The sequence below is a fragment of the Mustela nivalis genome, assembly GCF_964662115.1.
Source record: "Mustela nivalis genome assembly, chromosome: 9".
Taxonomy (NCBI): Eukaryota; Metazoa; Chordata; class Mammalia; order Carnivora; family Mustelidae; genus Mustela; species Mustela nivalis.
Genome location: NC_139028.1, coordinates 80454710 through 80475475, shown reverse-complemented (window position 1 = coordinate 80475475; position 20766 = coordinate 80454710). Strand labels below are relative to the sequence as shown.

The 20766-nt window shown below is 41.3% G+C and overlaps 1 protein-coding gene across 1 annotated transcript in view; it reads right to left on the bottom strand.

The window, feature by feature from the left end:
- LOC309840336 (uncharacterized protein) overlaps window positions 1-20766 on the bottom strand; it is a gene marked incomplete at its 5' end in the record, with an annotated part of 147982 nt that overhangs the window by 117399 nt on the left and 9817 nt on the right. The window contains one exon of the mRNA XM_082682397.1: window positions 20085-20159. Within this exon, the coding sequence (XP_082538523.1) occupies window positions 20085-20159 (75 nt within the window). The remainder of the gene's footprint in view (window positions 1-20084; window positions 20160-20766) is intronic.

Genomic DNA, 20766 nt, shown 5'->3' with positions numbered 1-20766 from the left:
TGCTTTTAGAGTAAAGAATATAAAATTTGCGCAGAACTTGTTTTTATGGGCTATTTATATATAAAAAAGAATTTTCATGTGTTACACTAAAATTACAGTACAAATCAGCAACAATATTAGAAATTAAATGAAATAGTCTATGGCTTTCAACATTTTGTTCCTCCCAAATCTTGCTCCAGAAGTCAAGTCTTTACAAATCATTCAGATGTTGGAATGACTGACTTTATCTTTTTATTGGGAATTTACCCAGCACTTACCCATAAAAGACTTTTATTTAAAAATCGCTCTCTGAATTAAAAATAGAGCTACCCTATGACCCTGCAATTACACTACTGGGTATTTACCCCAAAGATACAGTTGTAGTGAAAAGAAGGGCCATCTGTCCCCCAAAGTTCATAGCAGCAATGGCCACAGTCGCCAAACTGTGGAAAGAGCCAAGATGTCATTCAATGGATGAAAGGATAAAGAAGATATGGTCCATATATACAATGGAGTATTATGCCTCTATCAGAAAGGATGAATACCCAACTTTTGTATCAACAGGGACAGTATTGGAGGAGATTATGCAGAGTGAAATAAGTCAAGCAGAGAGAGTCAATTATCATATGGTTTCACTCACTTGTGGAGCATAAGGAATATCATGGAGGACATTGGGAGAAGGACAGGAGAAAGGTGTTGGGGGAAACCGGAGGGGGCGATGAACCATGAGAGACTTTGAACTCTGAGAAACAAACTGAGGGTTCTGGAGGGGAGAGGTTTGGGTGAGCCTGGTGGTGGGTATTGTGGAGGGCACGTATTGCATGGAGCACTGGGTGTGGTGCATAAACACTGAATCTTGGAATGCTGAAAAAATAAAATAAAGTTAAAAAATTTTTTAAAAATCGATCTCTCTCTGTATTTACAATAGCCAAATTATGGAGGGAGCCCAAGTGTCCATCGATTGAAGAATGAATAAAGAAAATGTGGTATATATGTATAATGGATTATTACTCAGCCATAAAAAAGAATGAAATCTTGTCATTTGCAACAGCATGGATGGAGCTCAAGAGTATAATGCTAAGTGAAATAAGCCAGTCAGAGAAAGATAAATATCACATGACTTCACATATATGTGGAACTTCAGAAATAAAACAAATGAACAATAGGGGAAAAAAGAGAGAGAGAGATAAACCAAGAAACAGACTCTTAACTGTAGAGAACAAACTGATGGTTACCAGAGGGGTGGTGGTAAGGGGATGAGTGAAATAGGTGAAGGAAACTGAGAGTACATTTATTCTGATGAGCACTGAATAATGTATAGAATTGTTGAAATACTATATTGTACACCTGCAACTAATATTACACTGGACGTTAACTACACTGGAATTAAAATTTTTTTAAATTAAAAAATAAATAAAATAAAAATTACTTTCTCTGAAATGGAGAAAACTCTAGGGATGGCTTAGAATCGAGAGAGGAATCTGAAAAATCACTTTTTATTGTGTGTGTGGGAGGCCAGGGAGATAGAGAGAGGTTCACATTTGATTTCTGCACAGTATATTATTTCCATGCAATCCAACATGATTTAGCTAGGGAGAAGATGAATAAGGAGATAGAAAAGGTCATTCGAAAAGATGAAAGTCGTGCCTCCTCTCTGGAATTGGGCAGGTATGTGTTTTAGAAAGGCCTTTAAGGTTCTCCTAGAGAAAAGGCCTGATTTGAATGTCATTAACATGGCTGGACTCTCGGGCCTTCTAAAATGGTCTTTCATTTCCATGTGAATATTGGAAAATGCCCTTCTTGGCGGTGGGGTGTATGGGCTGGGGGACCAGACCCCTTTGCCTACATCTTGGCTAATTTACATGCTCTCCAATGGAGGTCATATCGATATGAGACCCAACCTCTGTCAGTTTTGCGGGTCCCTTAACCTGAGAACCTTGAAGCCCATTGAGAGCTATTCATACTTGGCAGATTGATTTCTTTAGTCATTTTGTCATAGTAACTGACAATTCACTGCCATCCAAGTGTATCTGGGAGCACAATGCCCACATAAATATTGTTGGCAATTCTCAGCATATCCCTTTGTGGAAATAGTAGGTTCATTTACTTCTGCCACTCGACTTTCTATAGCTATGTGGCAGAAGATCATTTCCTCTGCAACCATATAGCTGACAGACCCAGTAGGGCTTGTTTCAAAGAAGCAGAGAGTTCAGAATTCCCCATCAATGCAGAATAAAATGAATCAAAACTTCAAACACGGGTTAATCTGGAAGAGGAGACGGGGGTCAACAAGAACATAAAAACTTTGATGAGAATCAGGTGCAGCCCGAGTCCCAGAGCTGTTCTGGAGCATTTGGAGCACAGGAATAATAAACAGGAAAATATCTCTATTTTTAAAAATCACTTGAAAAACAAAGAGCAGTGAATCCTTAATCACACCAGCTAATTTGAAAGGTGCGTTCTGAACTGTGCTGACTCACAGAGCAGGTGGGACACTTTCTAAGAGCACTGCAAAGAGAGCGAGGGTGGCCTTGATCTACAGTTTCTTGTTCTTCCCAGCTGTTAATCCAAACATCTCTGAATGGAGAGGGGGCTGCAGGTGACATGGCAGAAGGAGCACGGGTTCTGGCAGTAAACATTCCGGGATTTGATATCTGGCTCCGCTGCTTAGCCACTGAAGGTCCCTTAACCTTTCTGGACTCAGTTTCACCACCTACAAAATGGTATTATAAAGGTACCCACTTTATAGGGGTGGTCATAAGGATTAAATGAGAAAATGTATTCATTTAATAAATCTTTTCTGAGTTCCTCCTCTGCCTTAGGCACAGACGATAGGACTAGAAAACGAAAACCTTCGAGTGGGGAGGTCTCTGTCTTTGATTTTAGTGCCTCCAGTCAGAATGGAAAATAAAATTGCTTCAACATAAGATATGATTCTCTAAGTTGGCTTGGAAAAGTCAGGGAGGGCTTCTTGGAGAATATAGCTCTTGAGATTTGAAAGAAGAGAAGTTTGTCAAGCAGACTGGCAAAAAGGAGACATCCCAGGCAGATGTGAAGGTAAGAGGCGTAGTGATACCTCTCTTATTGTTGCTGGAGTACGATGTGCATGAAGCACAGGTGTAGTGATACCTCTCTTATTGTTGCTGGAGTACGATGTGGCAGAAGATGAGGCTGGGCAGCGAGAGAACCAGATCGTAGAGAGCTTTGTGCATGTCCAATGCAGAAAAGTTCAGTTTTGATCCTACAGTTACAAGAAGCCTTGGAAACACGCCCGTTCCCTGTTGAGCATTTACCATGTGCTGTGCTCAATCACTGTGATACTCTTTGTCAGGGGTAATCAAAGCTGATGTCACCATGGGAGTTGACTTTCACTTAGTTTCTTGTGATGAAAACAGTGAACCATGTTTGCGTGTGGGGGTGTGGGGAGGAAGGGGGTGGCAGACAAACCCTTTGAAATCTTCTATCCATGTCTGGGGCCGAGAGGCATGGATCCACCTCCAGCTGGTTTCTTTATCTGTCTCAACCTTTCCTATCTCTCTGCAGTGTGGATAACATCTACCAAGCATCAGTGTAGAACTTTCATGGCATAAGGGATTGCTAGCACCTTGAAAAATTAAATGCAGCCTAAGGCTACGATCTGCGCCAATTTTCTCTTCCCTGTCTCTGGAGTGTGTGGCTAGGACACTTGAATATCCGAAGGAGCGCAAGCTCACAGGGATGGGAGCCCCAGGCCTCCCAAGCCCAGTGAAGCAGGATGTAAAATTTCCCAGAGGGTTAGTTCCACCCCCTAGTTCTGAGGCCCATGTGATGAGAGTCAGGACTTTTTGAGTACTGGGAAGACAAATCCTAAAAATCCAGAGGCCTGGACTTTACCACTCCCCAGCTCTGTAATCTTGGGGAAGTCACTTCACCACAGTGAGCTTCAGCACCCTGATCTCAAAAATGGGAATCAGTGGGAATAATTCACTTGCTTACAGTATAGCAGTACAAGGTCTGCGACAACCCTGTGTTCCGGTTATCTATTGCTGCATAACAATTACTCCAAGACATAGTATCTTACAACCACAATATCGACCTCATTCACAAATCTCAATCTGGACAGGGCTCAGTGGAGACATCCTGTCTCTGCCTCACTTAGTTCTGTCAGCCAGGGCCCCTTCATGGCTGGGGCTGGGGTCTCAGAAGGTTCATGCGCTTACTTGTGACATGGTAGCAGCTTAAAGGACAAGTGCCTGAGATAGGTAGAGCACCAGGCCAAAGTCATACTCTTCTATGACCTAGCCTCCGAGGTCATGTAGCACCACGTCTGCCATTTTCCCATTTGTCACATCAGTTACAAGTCCTGCTGTGGTTCAAAAAGAGGGAACACACACCCTACCTCTTCAAAGGAGGAGTGTCAGTGACACTGGAAGACAGTGATGTGAGATGGGATATTCCTAGGGCCATCTTTGGAAAATAGGACATAGGAAACAGCTCTGTTAAGTACAAAGCATCACATGAATGGTGCTGCTAATACTCAGGCCTTCCCCTGGAGTGCTGTTTCACATATTTAGCAGGTACTATTATCATTAAACTCCTTATTTGTCTAATATTGATTGATACCCACTAAATGCAGGTACTGTCCAAGTTGCTTTTGAGGGCAGGACCTTGTTTCACACATATAGAAAATATGAGAAGTAGGATTTCTGATCTCTATTTTAGAGTAAACTGAGGGCATTTAAGTGATGGATTTCATTCATTCACTTAGTAAATATATCGGAAACATCTACTTTCTGTGAGGCAACATGCTCAGAGGGAAATAATAGTAAAAAAAAAACAGATATGATCTCTGCATCATCTAGGGGAGGAGAAAAAATAAAAAACTAAATAATCATAAAAGAAGCTGATTATCAGGCGCCTGGGTGGCTGAGTTAATAAAGCCTCTGCCTTCAGCTCAGGTCATAATCCCAGGGTCCTGGGATCGAGCCCTGCATTGGGCTCTCTGCTCCTCGAGAGCCTGCTTCTTCCTTTCTCTCTGCCTGCCTCTCTGCCTACTTGTAATCTCTGTCTGTCAAATAAATAAGTAAAATCTTTGGGAAAAGAAAAAAAAAAAAAAAACAAGAAGCTGATTATCATTGTGATCAACACTATAGTGGTGAGACCCCATGCAGACTGGTGTTCAGGGAAGGCTTCCCTAAAACATAATATTTTAAATGACACCAGAAGAATGAGTGGCAGTGAGAATGGGGGTGGGGGTGCAGGAGAGCTTTCCAGGCAGGAGGAGCAGTCCATGCAAAGGCCCTGGGGTGGAGAGAAAATGATAGAGCTGGAGTAGAGACAGTGAGGATAAGCTTGCTCTAAGATGCAGCCAGATGGAGAAACAGGCAACACACACACACACACACACACACACACAAAGCCACAAGAGCATACCAAGCTTTGCCCTGTCATAAGCCATATCTGCAGAGTCAGGTCCTGAACTTAGGACTTCTGAACACCCATGGAAGGGCTCTCTCTTCCCAGGACAACTGCCTGGTCTCCATTAGGCAGAGAGCCACCTTCCCAGCATCTCCAACAGATTATATTATATGGGTTAGGACAGGCCACAGGTTTTTCCCACTCAAGTGACAGGTTTTGAAGGGCTCCATGTTCCCCCTCTATGATCAAACTCTCTATAGTACTGAGGCATGGAGACTCTGCAGGCACTAAGTGCCAACTCCCTCATATCAAACCCCAAAAGGCAGATACCCAAATGCTGATCTAAGAACAAGGAGGCTCCCTAGAATCTCAATGGCACTTTACTGGGTGGAAATGAGAAAGCAGACTCTTTTCCAAGCCTCAATTTGTCCTTTTGTGAAATGGGAGAAATGCAACTCAATTACTTCCTGTCCAATTTATAAAAAATTAATTGCACTAAATCTAAAATAATCAGCTCAGTTATGCACCCCCCCTCAGGGACCATATTCTTTGCTGTTTTCGTAGAAAAACCAATAAGGTGAGGAGAGTATGATGGCAGGACTCCAGGGAGAGAGAATCTCAGTGCTGAGTTGGACAATCAGAAAGGAATGTTTGCAGACAGAAAACTGTCTTTACAGAGCATGCTTCTCAGTAGCCCTCTGGCTCTCTTGCCCAGAGGGTGGAACTGTTTCCAAAAAGTTCTGTTTAGATTTTTGAAAGGAAATATCCTGGTTTCTCTCCTGGCAGCTGTTTAGGCTACTGGCAGTTTGGAAGTAAAATGTTTTTTCTCTTTCTCTCTTTAGCGAAAGCTGCATTACTGGGTACTCAGCCACTAGGAGAAAAATGTTTTTTTGTTCATTTGGTTGGTTGGTTTTTTGTTTTTTGTTGTTGTTTTTTGGAGATGGACACTATGTACGAAGTATTCTGATTCACACTGTCACTCCTAATCATCAGGTCTGTTTTACTGTGTTTTCAGGTAATAGAATGATTAAACCAAGATCCGTTACATAAATCTCTTCCCATGTGTTTATTCACAATAATAATTAAAAAAACCTCAAATGACAACTTTAGAGTTACTCACCAAAGCCTGATAAAGCATTACAGAGTTAAAAAGAAAGGTCACCTCTTCCCAGATCAATTTTAGCTAATGGCTGAGAGTTTTGGTAGTAACTCCGCCATTCTTCTGGGAACAAGCCCATGACTGTTTCCATCTTAAGCAGCTATTACTGACAAGCGACACCTGGAACTTCCAGGCACTCAAAAGGATTATTATAACCTCACCACAAATTGTTCATCTGAGTTAAAATCTGGTGAGTGATTCTTAACTCAGAAACCATCCAAATCTCTCTTGAGATGAAAGTAGGCTAGAAATAAGAAGGCAGTCAGGAAACAAGATGCTCTTTGGGGAAAAGAGCCCCACTGTAGTTTTCCCTGTAGTGATCCTTTCACTGTGTAGGGACCTTGAATCCAGGAACAACTGCCTCCATCTAGAACATTTCACATCGCGGTCACCTCACTCTTCTGGACATGGGTCTGATTTTTCTACCAAGCCTAAGCACCAAGGTAGGTTATGCTTAATTGTCATTGGGTGTCTATTGTGAAAGGTTTAAAAAAAAATTAGTTCATAAACAGCTCTGATGCAGTGGTTAAGTTGCCACTTATAACTGAAAATGGTCCTATTGTTACCAGCATAGAAATTTCCTGGTATTTTCAGACTAACCTGTGTAGCAGCTGTCTAACCATTCATTCAACACACTGTTGACCCAATCTTCTACCTGGTAATTGTAAATCACACATGTGGCAGCCCAGGCTGCGGTATGAACATTGTGGGAAATGAGGGTATAACCCAATGGGACAAGGTGACCCTGGAGAGCCTTCCATTAGTTGGTCCTGTGCAAAGGATCTAAAAACCTATAGACTATGGCCCTTGCTCTTTCGGAGACAGCCTCTGTCCATAAGCCATTCCCCTGATTAATTTAAACCACCTTTCACCTGGTTACAAATGAATAAATAATTATAATGTGAAAAAGTTATATGTCATAAAAATAACTATTCCCCATGGGGATGTAAATGAGAACTTAAGTATTATACTCATGGGACTAACATCTATACTTGCGGTCAAAACACCCATCCACCTATTTATTCTACCATGCTTTATTAGGCATGGATCTGGGCACTGGAAATAAAGTGATAATCAAGATATCCATCATCACTGCCATCATCGAACTTGAACCTGGAAGGAATGAACTCAGTGCACTTGTAAATCTAAATGTGATAATGTGTTATAAAAAAAGAAATGTCAGATGCCATAGGACCAAATTTTTCTAGTGAGTGCAATTAGGTAAGTTTTCCTAGAGAAAATGATGTTGAAACAGCCAGTGCTGAGATCTGGCCTTACCAGGAGGACGTGGGGTATAGAGTGTCCCAAGCAGAGAGAAGAGAAAATGCCTTCCAAGTCTGTTGGGAGGGGCTGAAGGTGCTAGATTATATCCCATGCAGCAGGAGTGTTGGGGATAGGGAGGAGATGGAAGCTAAGGCTGGAGAAATTACCAGGGGCAAGAAAAACAAAAGTGAAAATTTGCAGGCCAGGTCAAGGCACTTGGGTTTTGTGATTTTCTACTAAATTCAATGGGAAGCCATTGAGTGTTTTTAAACAGAAGACTGAAGGAATGCAGATCTATATTTCTATTCTTTTTTAAGATTTTCTTGTTTAAGTCATCTTTACACCCAGCATGGGGCTCATACTCACAATCCTGAGATCAAGAGTCATGTGATCTGCCAACTGAACCATCCAGGTGGCCCCAGTAGATCTGCGTTTTTATTTATTTGAGAGAGAGAGAGAGAGAGAAAGAGAGAGGTCCCAAGTAGGCAGAGAGGCAGGCAGAGAGAGAGAGAGGAGGAGGAAGCAGGCTCCCTGCTGAGCAGAGAGATAGGGGACTAAGAGTATCACATTTCCCACCAGATTGTGTCTAAATTCTATAAATGTTGAAATTGGCTATTTCCTATTACAATCCCAAACAAGAGCAATCATCAATATTACATTTGTTCAATTAAATACTATCTACCAGGTGCAAGACAGATTTTTACAGGAGCAACGATGTGAAATCCATTATTCTACATATTAACAACTACAGCAGATCACAAAGTAAAAGAAAATTTTAAAAAGAGACTTTAATTGGGCCTCTTAAAATCACACCTATGATGAAACTCAGTAGTTTTGAATACTGGGGATGGACAAATAAAAGCTGAAAATGTAAAAAGTCATAAGTCAATACTTATTAAAATTTGAGAGCATCCATGACCAAAACGATTCTGGAAATACTTACAGGAAATTAAATACGTACTTAAAGGGAAAGTTTTGGAAAATGCATGCAATATTATATAGCAAATTTAGTGTCACTTCAGAATGTTACCTTTAATACAAAATAGACTGCCTTGACAAACCAAAGAGAATTTACAAAACTATAAATATTATGCTCTGTCCCCTAATTCCAAAATATCCTCTGTGGACGGTAAACTTCTCAAGGGCAAAGTTGAGTTCTTATTTGCACTTTATCTCTAGATTCTGAAAAAAATCTTGGGTGAATTACTATATCTTTAAAAAGTTGAAATACACTTAGTCTGGGAGTTCATTTACACTTAGCTATACCTATTACTTAATACAGTTGTCAGGAAAGTTAGGAATGAGGAAAAATCATAAACATTTTCAAGATGAAAATGTCTTAAGAACCATTCAATCTTCAGAGCTCATGGGATAAAAGGTACTTTGAATTCCTGACCAAGTCCAGATAATCTGGTCTCAACACTCAAAGGTACTGAGTCTTTGTTTTTTGTCGGATATGCAGTCTTCTTCCTACAATATCTAATTCGTATAATTTAATGGCTGGATTATCTAATTTGTGACCAACCCAAATCCCTTTCCTGTCCTCATCCTCCCCAGGGGCCCTTTTCCTGTCCCTTTGTTTACTTTAATTAATCCATCCTCTTTTCTCCAGACCGGCAGAGTAAAGGAGATTCACCCCAGTCAGACATTGTCCTTCCTTCCCTCTCTTACCGCTTGCTTTCTCTCTCTTCCTCCTTTTTACCAATTTTTGTTCTTTATTTATATCAATGTAGTACCTGTACATAATTGTAAATGCTCCAACAGTGCTCCAGAGCTTACGTAATAATCCTCAGTCACCTCCCCTGACATTCACTCCCTGCCCCCCCATTTACTCTCTAGATAGAACTATTTTCATATATATTTTTTTAATATATTTTCTAATTTATTTTTTATTTATTTTCAGCATAACAGTATTCATTATTTTTGCACCACACCCAGTGCTCCATGCAATCTGTGCCCTCTCTAATACCCACCACCTGGTTCCCCCAGCCTCCCACCCCCCTGGCCCCTTCAAAATCCTCAGACTGTTTTTCAGAGTCCATAGTCTCTCATGGTTCACCTCCCCTTCCAATTTCCCTCAACTCCCTTCTCCTCTCTAACTCCCCTGTCCTCCATGCTATTTGTTATGCTCCACAAATAAGTGAAACCATATGATAATTGACTCTCTCTGCTTGACTTATTTCACTCAGCATAATCTCTTCCACTCCCGTCCATGTTGCTACAAAAGTTGGGTATTCGTCCTTTCTGATGGAGGCATAATACTCCATAGTGTCTATGGACCACATCTATATTTTTAAACAATTTCTTCTGGCATCTGTTAAATTTCTGTCATGGACAATGAAGGTTGACCCCTCTCGCTCAATGCTTCCCACCCATTCTCCTACGATAATTATATCACTATTTTTGATGTAATCACCATTACATGTTTGCTGTACTACAAGTGTGCAAATATAGTTCATTGTTGACTATGGTTCCACTGCCTTTATTGTGCAGTTTTTCTTTTTCCTACAGCTAATAATTTCTTCTTTTTATTTATATAGCTCTCTGCATAGCTCTCATTATATTCTAAAACTCTCCCTCAGAATTATGAAACACCTCTAAATACTGTCCTCAAATGAATCAGGTGATCATCAGCTCCCTGGCTTCTCCTGGGCCTTGCATCCACTTGCTTCTCTCTGTATCCTCTAGTTCTGCTGCCCCAGACTTCCCTTTGCTTCTCCCCTGGGTTGAATCCCTTATTTCTAGGACCCCATGTCTTCTTCCTTGTTTACTCCCTTTTAGTAAAGCATCTCCTTCTGAAGCTTCTTGAGAAAGGTTGGGAGGAAGGTTCTCACTGCTAAGAGTCCCTTTCTCATTTTGGAGAATCTTGCTCCATTGCAATGTCCTTTAGGGCAGAAGCCATGTGCTATTTTTCTTTTAATCTCCCAGGCTGTGCACCACCTTTCCCCTATAGTCAGTACTCGTCACAGACCCTGAATTCTCTAGGTCATTTAATTCTTTGCTAATTTATCATCATTCTGCCTTGTGTGCCTTATTTAACCAATGTATCATTAGTGCATGGTGGCTGCCCACCCCACAAAACCACTGAATGAATTAATGCATAAATGAATAAAAATGTGCAGAAAGAGCATGAGTTTGAGAGTTAGACAGACTTCTACTAAAATACGAGTTTTGTACTTTAGTTCTGAGACTAAGAAGTTTATTAACCATTGCTGAGATTCCATTTTCCCATTGTCAAAAGTAACTACTTCAATTTGTAAAATCAGTGATGATGCTAATGTATTTAGGGTTGAAATAGGGTATCTCTAACTTACTTTCAAATCGTTTAGCTTCTCCCTCCCCCAAATACATGTATATACACAGAGAGAACAGATGAGGCAAAATGGTAACAATTAGGGAATGCCGGTAAAGGATATACAGGTGTTCACTGTACTTTCAACTTTTCTCTAAGTTTTACAAACTCAGAGATACAAAATTAAGAGGGAGAAAAAAGCACAGATATTTCAGAGAGTCTTTCTTAGAATTAAACCTGATAATGAAGTACTTAGAATTGTGCTTGGGACTACCAGATGCTCAATAAATGTTAATGTCCTTCATTCCCTGGAACTAATCCCAACCACCTGCAGTGGGCCCTCTCTGACTTCACAGTCCAGCTCCAGAAAATTCTCACTCAAATTTAGTCCAAATTGGTAAGCTGAAAAATGCCCCTCCCCACCAAATATCCATGTCAAATGCTTGGAACCTATGAATGTGACTTCATTTACTAAAAGGGTTTTTACAAATGTAATCAAGTTATGAACCCTGAGATGAGATCATTTTGGATTATCTGGGTGGACCTTAAATCCAATGACAAGTCTCCTTATAAGAGATACACTAAGGAAAAAGTCAGAAGAGAAGGAGGCAATATAAAGACAGAGACAGAGACTGGAGGGAGGTGGCCACAAGCCATTGAGCCAAGGCACGTTGACAGCTACTGGAAGCTGGAAGAGGCAAAGAATGGATCTTCCCCTTAGAGCCCCTGGAGAGAGCACAGCTGTCTAGCACCTTGGGCTTGAACCTATGAGCCCCAGAACTGTGAGAGATATTTCTGTTATCTTGAGATTTAAGATGTTTATGGTCATCTGTTATGTAAGCCCTGGGAAATACATACACTCTCCCTGACCAAGTTCTCGACATGTGTTCCTATTTCAGGAGCCCAGCTCTTTGTGAGTGCCAATAGCCCTCACTCAGCAACTCGAGCCACATTTCTACCATCAGGGCCCTGTTCCCTACCACTGGCTCTCCTTTCTTTCTCTTCCGCTTCCCTGGCAACAACGCTTGTCAGCTGTCACCTGCAAGACTGCTCTGATGCCAGCTACCTGCTTGTCTCTCTTTGCACGGGACTTGATCTTCCTCTCTCTCAAGCCTCATGCTGTGAGGCCTAGTTCCCTGGCCCCTGGTGTCTAATTGTCGCTGATCTCACTAACCCCATCAATTACCATGCCCCAGATTTGACATCTTTAATATTCAAGAGTAATGAGCATAATAATATATGGTGAAAATAAAATCAGTCAGTGGTTGCCTTTGTGGGGGGTACAAAATAATGGGGAAGGGGTACAAGAGAACTTATTAAGAGTTATGGGAATGGTCTATGTATGGGTAGGAATCTGGTTTGCATGGATGTTGGCATTTGCCAAAAGTGATCAAACCCTAACACTTAATATCTGAGTATTTTGCTCATGTAAATATTCCTCAACCAAAAAAGGAAAAAGTTAAAAAGAAAAATAATAAACCTGCTGAAAATAAACAGACTTAGAAGAAAATGGAAGTCATTATTTACTTTAAGGTTCTCCCCTTTGGCACTATCGACATTTGGGTTAGACGATGCACTGTAAAGCAGCATCCCTGGCCTCTACTACTGTTTGCCAATAGCATTCTCCCAGTACCCATCCCCACCACCAAATTTACAACAACTAAAATTGTCTCCAGCCCTTGCCACATGTTCCCTGGACATTACAAACCACTGGGTCAGTTAATATGTAGTACCTGACCAGCGCCATCCCATGCAGAGTGACTTGTGTCCAATATGATAAGCTTTGGAGGACCAACTGAGAGTGACCTCCAGAGGAGTCTTTGTCTGAAAGGGAAAGAAAATTGGTTGCCAGGGATGTAGGCATGATCTGATATTTCTGTGCTTTTTAGTTCCAGTCACAAAAAGAAAAAGCAGAAAGATGCCTATAGAATAAGAATATCCAAAATGGTGGTATAGTACCAATTATGTTAGTCGTCATTGTGGGGTGGTGATATAATACCAATGCTAACTGATATTTATATGTATTATATAATTTTTAGTTCTTTAAAAATCTACTAATTTCTCCCTAACAATATTCCTTTGAGAAAGTGAAATATTAATTTTTCTACTGTATAGACAATAAAATCAGGAGGTAAGAGTTAAGTGACTGCCCAAGGTCACAGGGAGTTAAAAGAACAGCTGGAGCCATGGTGTAACCCGTGATCTCATGGAGGCAGGATACAAGTCAGAGGAAACTGTATGTCTAGGTGGAGATCAGAAATCAGTCCCTGAAGGGAACTGGCCTTGCAGGACCAAATCACCTATGTGAATAATGCATAGTAAAAACTAATAATTTTATTTTAGAAACTACAGCCATTGAGGATTTTCTTCTTCAGTGTGATGTGTAGGAGCACACTTTGGGGGTGGGTGGGGATGTGTGTGCGCTAAGGTGAGAGCAGCACCCAGCACAAAGGGAACCTCAGTGAACCCAGGAGAGTGTTTCCCTGCAATGCAAAACCCCATCATCAAGGCAGGACTCCTCATTTCTCAGAAACTTCACTGTGTTGTAATCACTGTAAAGGCCTCATTGTCTCTTTCTTTATGTGGCCCAGGATACCTTTTAGGTAATATATGCACAACCTGTTTGCAGTGAATTAAATAGATTTCAGAGATGCATTATTTCTGAACATGCTCTTCATAGGACCAGGACTTAGCCCCAGTATTCATCAGTAACACTCCTATTTGCCTGGTTAATTCCCCATTAACTGATAAACTTGCCTGAAACAATGACTTCTTCAAGAATTTCTCTACTTGGAAGTTCCCAAGGGCTGAAACTATATCTGGTCCAGCTTTAAACATGCCCCACAATTTGATGGTAGCCAATTTATTCAGTGATTGTCTCCTCCCCACAATCTCAACCCCGGGGTTCCACCCACACCAAAACCACCGCAAGCCCCTGAAGATGTTGAAGGGAATGAGAATTGGTTAACTTCTCTCTCTCAGTAGCTAGTATCATTTTATATGTAAAAATTTACCAAGGGGCAACTGCGTGGCTCAATTGGTTCAGCATCTGACTCTTGATTTCGGCTAAGGTCATTATCTCAGGCGGCTCACCCTGGAACCTGCTTGAGAATTCTCTCTCCCTCTCCCTCTGCCCCTGCCCCCACACTCTCATACTCTCTCTCGAATAAATAAATATTTTTAAAAAATTGCCAATACCCCTCTCTCAGAAGGAAGTATACCTTTTTTTTTTTTTAAAGATTTTTATTTATTTATTTGACAGACAGAGATCTCAAGTAGGCAGAGAGGCAGAGACAGAGGAGGAAGCAGGCTCCCCGCCGAGCAGAGAGCCCGATGCGGGGCTCAATCCCAGGACCCTGGGATCATGACCTGAGCTGAAGGCAGAGCCTTAACCCACTGAGCCACCCAGGTGCCCAGAAGTATACCTTTTGATTTGTATCAGGGAAATGCAAAATAAAAGAACAATGAGATGCCACTACACACCCATTAGAATGAGCAAAATCTCCAACACTGGCAACGCCAAACACTGATACTCTGTGTTTGGCACATAGGAACTCTTCTACATTGCTGAGAGGGATGCCAAATAATGCAAAGCACTTAGGAAGGCAGTTTGGAGGTGTCTTGCCAAACTAAACATACTCTTACAGTACAAGCCAACTATTGTATTCTTTATAACTTACCCCTAAGGAGCTAAAAACCTAATGTTCACAAAAACCTACACAAGGATGTTTATAGCAGCTTTATACATAATTGCCCAAACCTGGAAACGACTAAGACATCCTTCAGTAGGTAAATGGAGAAATAAACTGTGGCACATGCAGATGATGGGGTATTGTTCAGTACCAAAACAGATGCGTTTTCAAGCCATGAAAAGACATGGAGGAACTTTAAAGCCTATTACTAAGTGAAAGAAGCCAATCTATATGATTTCAACTATAGGACATTCTAGAAAAGGCAAAACTTATGTAGACTGTAAGAAGATCAGTGTTTTCCAGGGATGTGTGGGGAGAGAGAGAAATAGGGAGAGGATTTTTAGGGGAGTGAAAATACTCTGGATATTATGATGATGGAAATATATCATCATAAATTTGTCCAAGCCCAGAGAATGTGCAACACCAACAGTAAATTAAGGTAAGCCGTAGATTTGAGGTAACTATGATATGTCAATGTAGGCTCATCCTTGGTAAAAAAAAAAAAAAGCACAATTCTGGAAAGTAATGTTGATAATGGGCGAAACTATGCGTATGTGGGAGCAGGGGGTATATGGGAAATCTCTTGTACTTTCTTTTCAATTTTGTTGTAAATCTAGAATTACTCTTAAAAAAAAAAGTCTCTTTTTAAAAAGAGGCTCACCCAGGACCTCCTGGGTGGCTCAGTCAATTGGGCACCCAACTCCTGATTTCAGCTCAGGTCATGATCTCAGGATTGTGAGATGGAGCCCTGGGTTGGGTTCCACGCTCGGCGAGGAGTCTGCGTGAGACACTCTCTCCCTATTTTCCTCTACCCCTCCCCCGACTCATGTAATCTCTCTCTAAATAAATACATATTTTTTTTTAAGAAAGAGGTTCACCCTTGTTAATAGGAAATGGGACATGACAGATTCTATAGAAAGGAGGTCCTAGGCCGGGTGGAATTGTGTAGAACACCCTTCTCTCTCTGGTCTATTATTCTCTTGTTCCTTAATACTCCTAAGTAACAAAGGCATTTGCTAATTGACATCCTGGGTGTATTTAAGTGAAAAGAAAGTGAAAGAAATATTTGTTGAGTCTCTACCATAAGCATTTCTTTCATAGCAGGAAGTTTTCATGATAAAATTTAGAATTAATCATGCAATCAATTAGAAAATGGGATTTGTGGAAGCTGCAGAATTTTGAAAGAAGAAAAACTTGTGTTTTTCCTATCTAATTCCTATGATTTGGCACAATGTGAAGAATGAGTAAATAAAAGTGGGGTAATTGAGTAGTGTGAGAAAAAGGAGGACAAAAACAAAAGAGGCTGAGGAAAGGAGAGTGACTAAAAGAGAGGCAAAAGGCAAAGGAAAAGATTTTAAAATATTATTTATTTGAGAGAGAGAGAGAGAGCGAGAGAGAGAGCGAACAGTGGGGAGGGGCAGAGGGAGAAGGAGAAGCAGGCTCCCCAAAAAGCAGGAAGCCGGATGCTGGGCCTTGATGCCCTGTGATCATGACCCGAGCCCAAGGCAGATGCTTAACCTACTGAGCAACCCAGGTTCGCTGGAAAAGATTAATAATATTCAATTTTGTAATGAGCACTGGGTGTTGTACGTACGTGTTAATCATGATATTGTATACCTGAAACTAATATTTATTTTATTTAAATAAAAGCTTTTTTTAAAAAGAAAAAAAAAAAGAGAATGGGATTTGTCCTGCTACTATTTTTAAAGTATTTCCATCGGGAACTTGTAGAAATAGCATTTTGAGCCAATGTGGCTGCTTCATCTGAATGGCTTTGGTGCTTTATTTTTCACAACAATGGATGATGAGGGAATAAAGATAATAAGAATGAGTAAGAAATACTAAAGATAGTATCTGCCGTCCTATGAAAAGAAAGCTCTTTATTCTTGAGCAAAGGCTGGAAGTTATCAAAGCTGGATTTGCTAAGTATGGTTTATAGCAATATTTACAATTTCTTTTCTATCACTGAAAGGTCTGGAGGAAAAATAACTTTGATATTGAAAATCCGAAACTCAGAATCCTTTGCCCCCTTTCTTCCATTTCATTTTTATAATGCAGTTTCCTAAGATAAGAGCACTGACCCGACGGGCATACCCGGCATCACATACTGAACCAGGCTCTGCCGAGCAGGTACTTATTAAATAAACACGCTATGTCAAAACAGATCCTGAATGGCATGAGTTTTAAAAACCAAATGACTTTCTCTCTGGAATGCCACACAGACCTGAAATTCTTTCCCGAAATACCAGGAAAGGCGAGTAAGTCAAAATTGAACCCGTCTATATGTTTTCTGCAACTATGACGTCCTCTGATGAGAACTTGAACCCACTGGATATTTCACTTGGGGCAGACTGCCCGTTCCCCCTGGGAACCTGATGCTCCCATCTGAGCCAAGACCTAAGTCCCCCAAACCAAGCACAGGAAAAGGGCCCCAGAAGGAGGTGCTTCATCCTAGGAAGAGTTAAACTTCTTGCACAAACGAGCCTTGCTTCCACTCCAGCCCTTCTCCCTCCATAACACAGCTCTGGGAGCCCCAGAGGGGGCTTTGGCTGCTCTGACTTCTCACACACTCTTCTTTCAAATGAATTTAAACCTTTTCTTGTCCAAATCCCTACAGAAGGGGAAAAAAAAAAAAAAAGTAACCACTCTGCAGTTTTTCTACTATTATGCAAATAAATTAATCAGGCAATGCTCCTGTGAGAATTAATTTATATTTGAATCCAATGAGGCCTGGATACTTGCTAACTGAACCCCCAGGCCAAAGCCCCAGCTAGGTAGCCCCTCATATTATTCCTTTGACGAAACGTGAACTGACATAAATACTATGGCCCCCTTTCAATCCGATTACCCCGTTACTTCACATCAATGGTACCCCAGCCATCAGATTCTGGCGTCTTTCCTTTCACCGACGCCAGGAACAACGGACCCCTCCTCCTTGATAAACAAGCACCCACGCTACCACCTCGTAGCCCCACTCTTAACCCATCATCCTCCCTCAATGGGCTCTATTCGACAAGGTATTTTATTTTGTTTGTAGGAATCAAGGACTGAAAAACAGTTCAAAATCAGGCCTGGCCAAGGCTGTTCTTTCAAAGCTGCCCTTTCACACAACTGCTAAGAGCCTCTGGAAATAACACCGCTGAAGTAGCCACCCTTTAATGGACGTCATTCCCTTGGGACGCGACCCCCCCACACACACCCCAACCCACTTCATCTCCCTCCGTTAGGTCTTATGGGCTCTTTTTAAAACACACAAAAAACAAACAGCAGCACAGGTTTCCCTTGGCTTGCGTGACCTGAAGCTCAGTGAAAATGAACCTACATTTTAAACGATACCTTTGTAATAAACTCATGTTGACAACCACTAAATTCTTTCCGTTGCTCTGCATAGAAACATTAAAAAAAAAAAAAAAGATTCATTTCGCTCCCCGCCCCCCCCCCAAACTCTGCCCATTTAAAAAGCTTGTCTAAGTAATCCACCAGGTGGGGGGAAAGCTTTTCTATGTGGGCAGCTCAGTTTCTGGAGCCCCTACCTTGGTAATTAGATTAACAGGCAAATGTGAATAGCAGGGACCAAAACAGTCCCCACTCTTCATTCTTTATGCCATTTGTTGTACGTAACTGATAGCAAAATATCTTGAATGGTAGCAGAAAAAAAAAATATGGATTTGTGAAAGGCTCTATGCTGAAAGTGGAAACAAGAGAGGAAGAACACAAAGCAAGCTTTATTTAAAAAAAAAAATTCCAAGTAATAATAATGCTTTTTTTTTTTGAGAAAAGGGCAGAAGTTATATATGCTCATAAACTGGGGTTATTGGTATGTTTTCTAGCTTTGTAGTTTAATTATTTTAAATATTCCTGTGCCTCCTCTTAGTACAGTCTGAAACAGAGGACAGTGACCCTACGGGCAATGCTTGTCTTTCTGAACCGATGAAGGCCAATATGTTCTGTAACCACAGTCCTCCAACAGGTTCTGAATCTGAGAAACCCTTTAAAACATATTCTAACTAAGTTGGTATACTAAGAAGCTATGCACTTTTTAGAAACAAAATAAAAATAAGAATTAAAACACATGAACACTTACTCAGTTATCTGCAAAGAAAGTTATGGTTTTACCAAATACCCTTCATGCTTTTTTCAAAGCAACTTGCTTTCTTCTGTGCCAGAGGAGAACACCTTTGATTTCATATAAAGTAGACTTCCATATAAAGTAGACTTTCATATAAAGTAGATACAGAGACACTGTGTTAATTTATTAGATTTGGTGGTGAATTGCCACTAAAAGTGACGCTCTCTTTTCTTCCCCTTAGTACTGGTGCCTTTGCCCAAACATCTGAAATTTGCTGCCTGGGATCTGCCAAGTGCAGGGTTAGTAGCTATTCAAGAATGTTGTTACATACCATATTCTTACTCAAAAAGAAATGTAACCACTTTATTCCTTTCCCTTGGCCTGGCTGTTCACTACTCATTCAACAAACATTCATCTAGTAACTCCCGATTACTAACTGTGTCCATGGCGGCAAGCGCTCTTGCACTTAAAATGATCAATGTGGTAAAATCCTCACTCCGCATCCTTCCTCTACCTACAGTCTGGGGCCAAAGGAATCTTCTGCTGCAAGCTCAGCCCTATTCAGTCCTGTCCCTTAACAGGAAACATCTAGGAGACTTCGTTCATGAGCTCAGGGGACTCAGCACTCAGTCACCCTCCTTGTGACACCCTTCTTCATGTGACAGAGGTTCCTAGGCTGCCCACGTTGACCCCTTGCCCCCGAAGTTCACATATTGACCCCAAGCTCAGTGCAGAGCCTGACATGGGGCTGGATCTTCTCATGACCCTGAGATCAGGACCTGAGCTGAAATCAAGAGTCAGACACTTAACCAACTGAACCACCCAGGTCCCTCTACACAGTACATTAGATGCAACTACCATCAGTGAGATTCAGCCTATGAACTGAAGTCTATTTGCCACCTTTAATCCATATGTTATCTCTAACTAACTAGAGGTTATCTCTTGCTAGAAATACTGTGTTCCCTATCACTGAAAGTGCTTAAGTAAGGCTAACATGAAAGGGATTTTATTTCTAATAGGCATGAGATTTCACGCCTATTAGAATAACCATGTGGCTGCATGAGACATGCACATCATATCTGCAACCCATAGCTCAAAACACGAGGCATGAGGAAGATGATTTTGGTGAATACCTTAGTCAGGTCAGGATAAATTCTCTGATAGCCCCAAAATCTTACAATAAAAGCTTACTTCTCATCTATGTCACAGTCCAATACAAGATCAGTGGCTCACCTCCAAGCCATGACTCAGGGTCCTGCATTCATTATGCACTGTACCTCTAACACTCCAACGTGGGACCTCTGTGTCCTAATGGAAGCAAAGAGAAACAGGATTCTGTATGAGAGACTCTATATGCCAAGCCTGGAAGGGAGGCACATTACTTCTGCCCACATTCTATTGCCCAGAACTGAGTCTATGGCTCCATCTAACTATGAGGAAATCTAGGAAATGCAGTATGTCCATAACAAAGGAAACAAATGGGTATCAGGGAACATTAGCAGTATCTGCAATAATCATTAAAAATTTTTATAAAACAGGGGCACCTGGATGGCTCAGTCAGTCAAGCATCTGACTCTTGAATTTTGGCTCAGGTCATGACCTCAGGGTTGTGAGATCAAGCCCCACATCTGACTCCGCATTGGGTGTGGAGTCTGCTTCAGACTCTTCCTCTCCTGCTGCCCCTCTCCCACCCCTGTTCATACTCTCTCTCTCTCTCTCTCAAAAGAACAAATGGGAGGAGGGCACCAGGATGATACAGTTAGTTGAGCATCCAACTCTTGGTTTCTGTTCAGGTCATGATCTCAAGGTCATGAGACTGAGCCCCGGACTGGTATCCACATTCAGCACAGAGTCTGCTTGAGATTTTCTTTTCCTCCCCTTCTGCCTCTCCCCACTATGATCTTTCTCTCTCAAA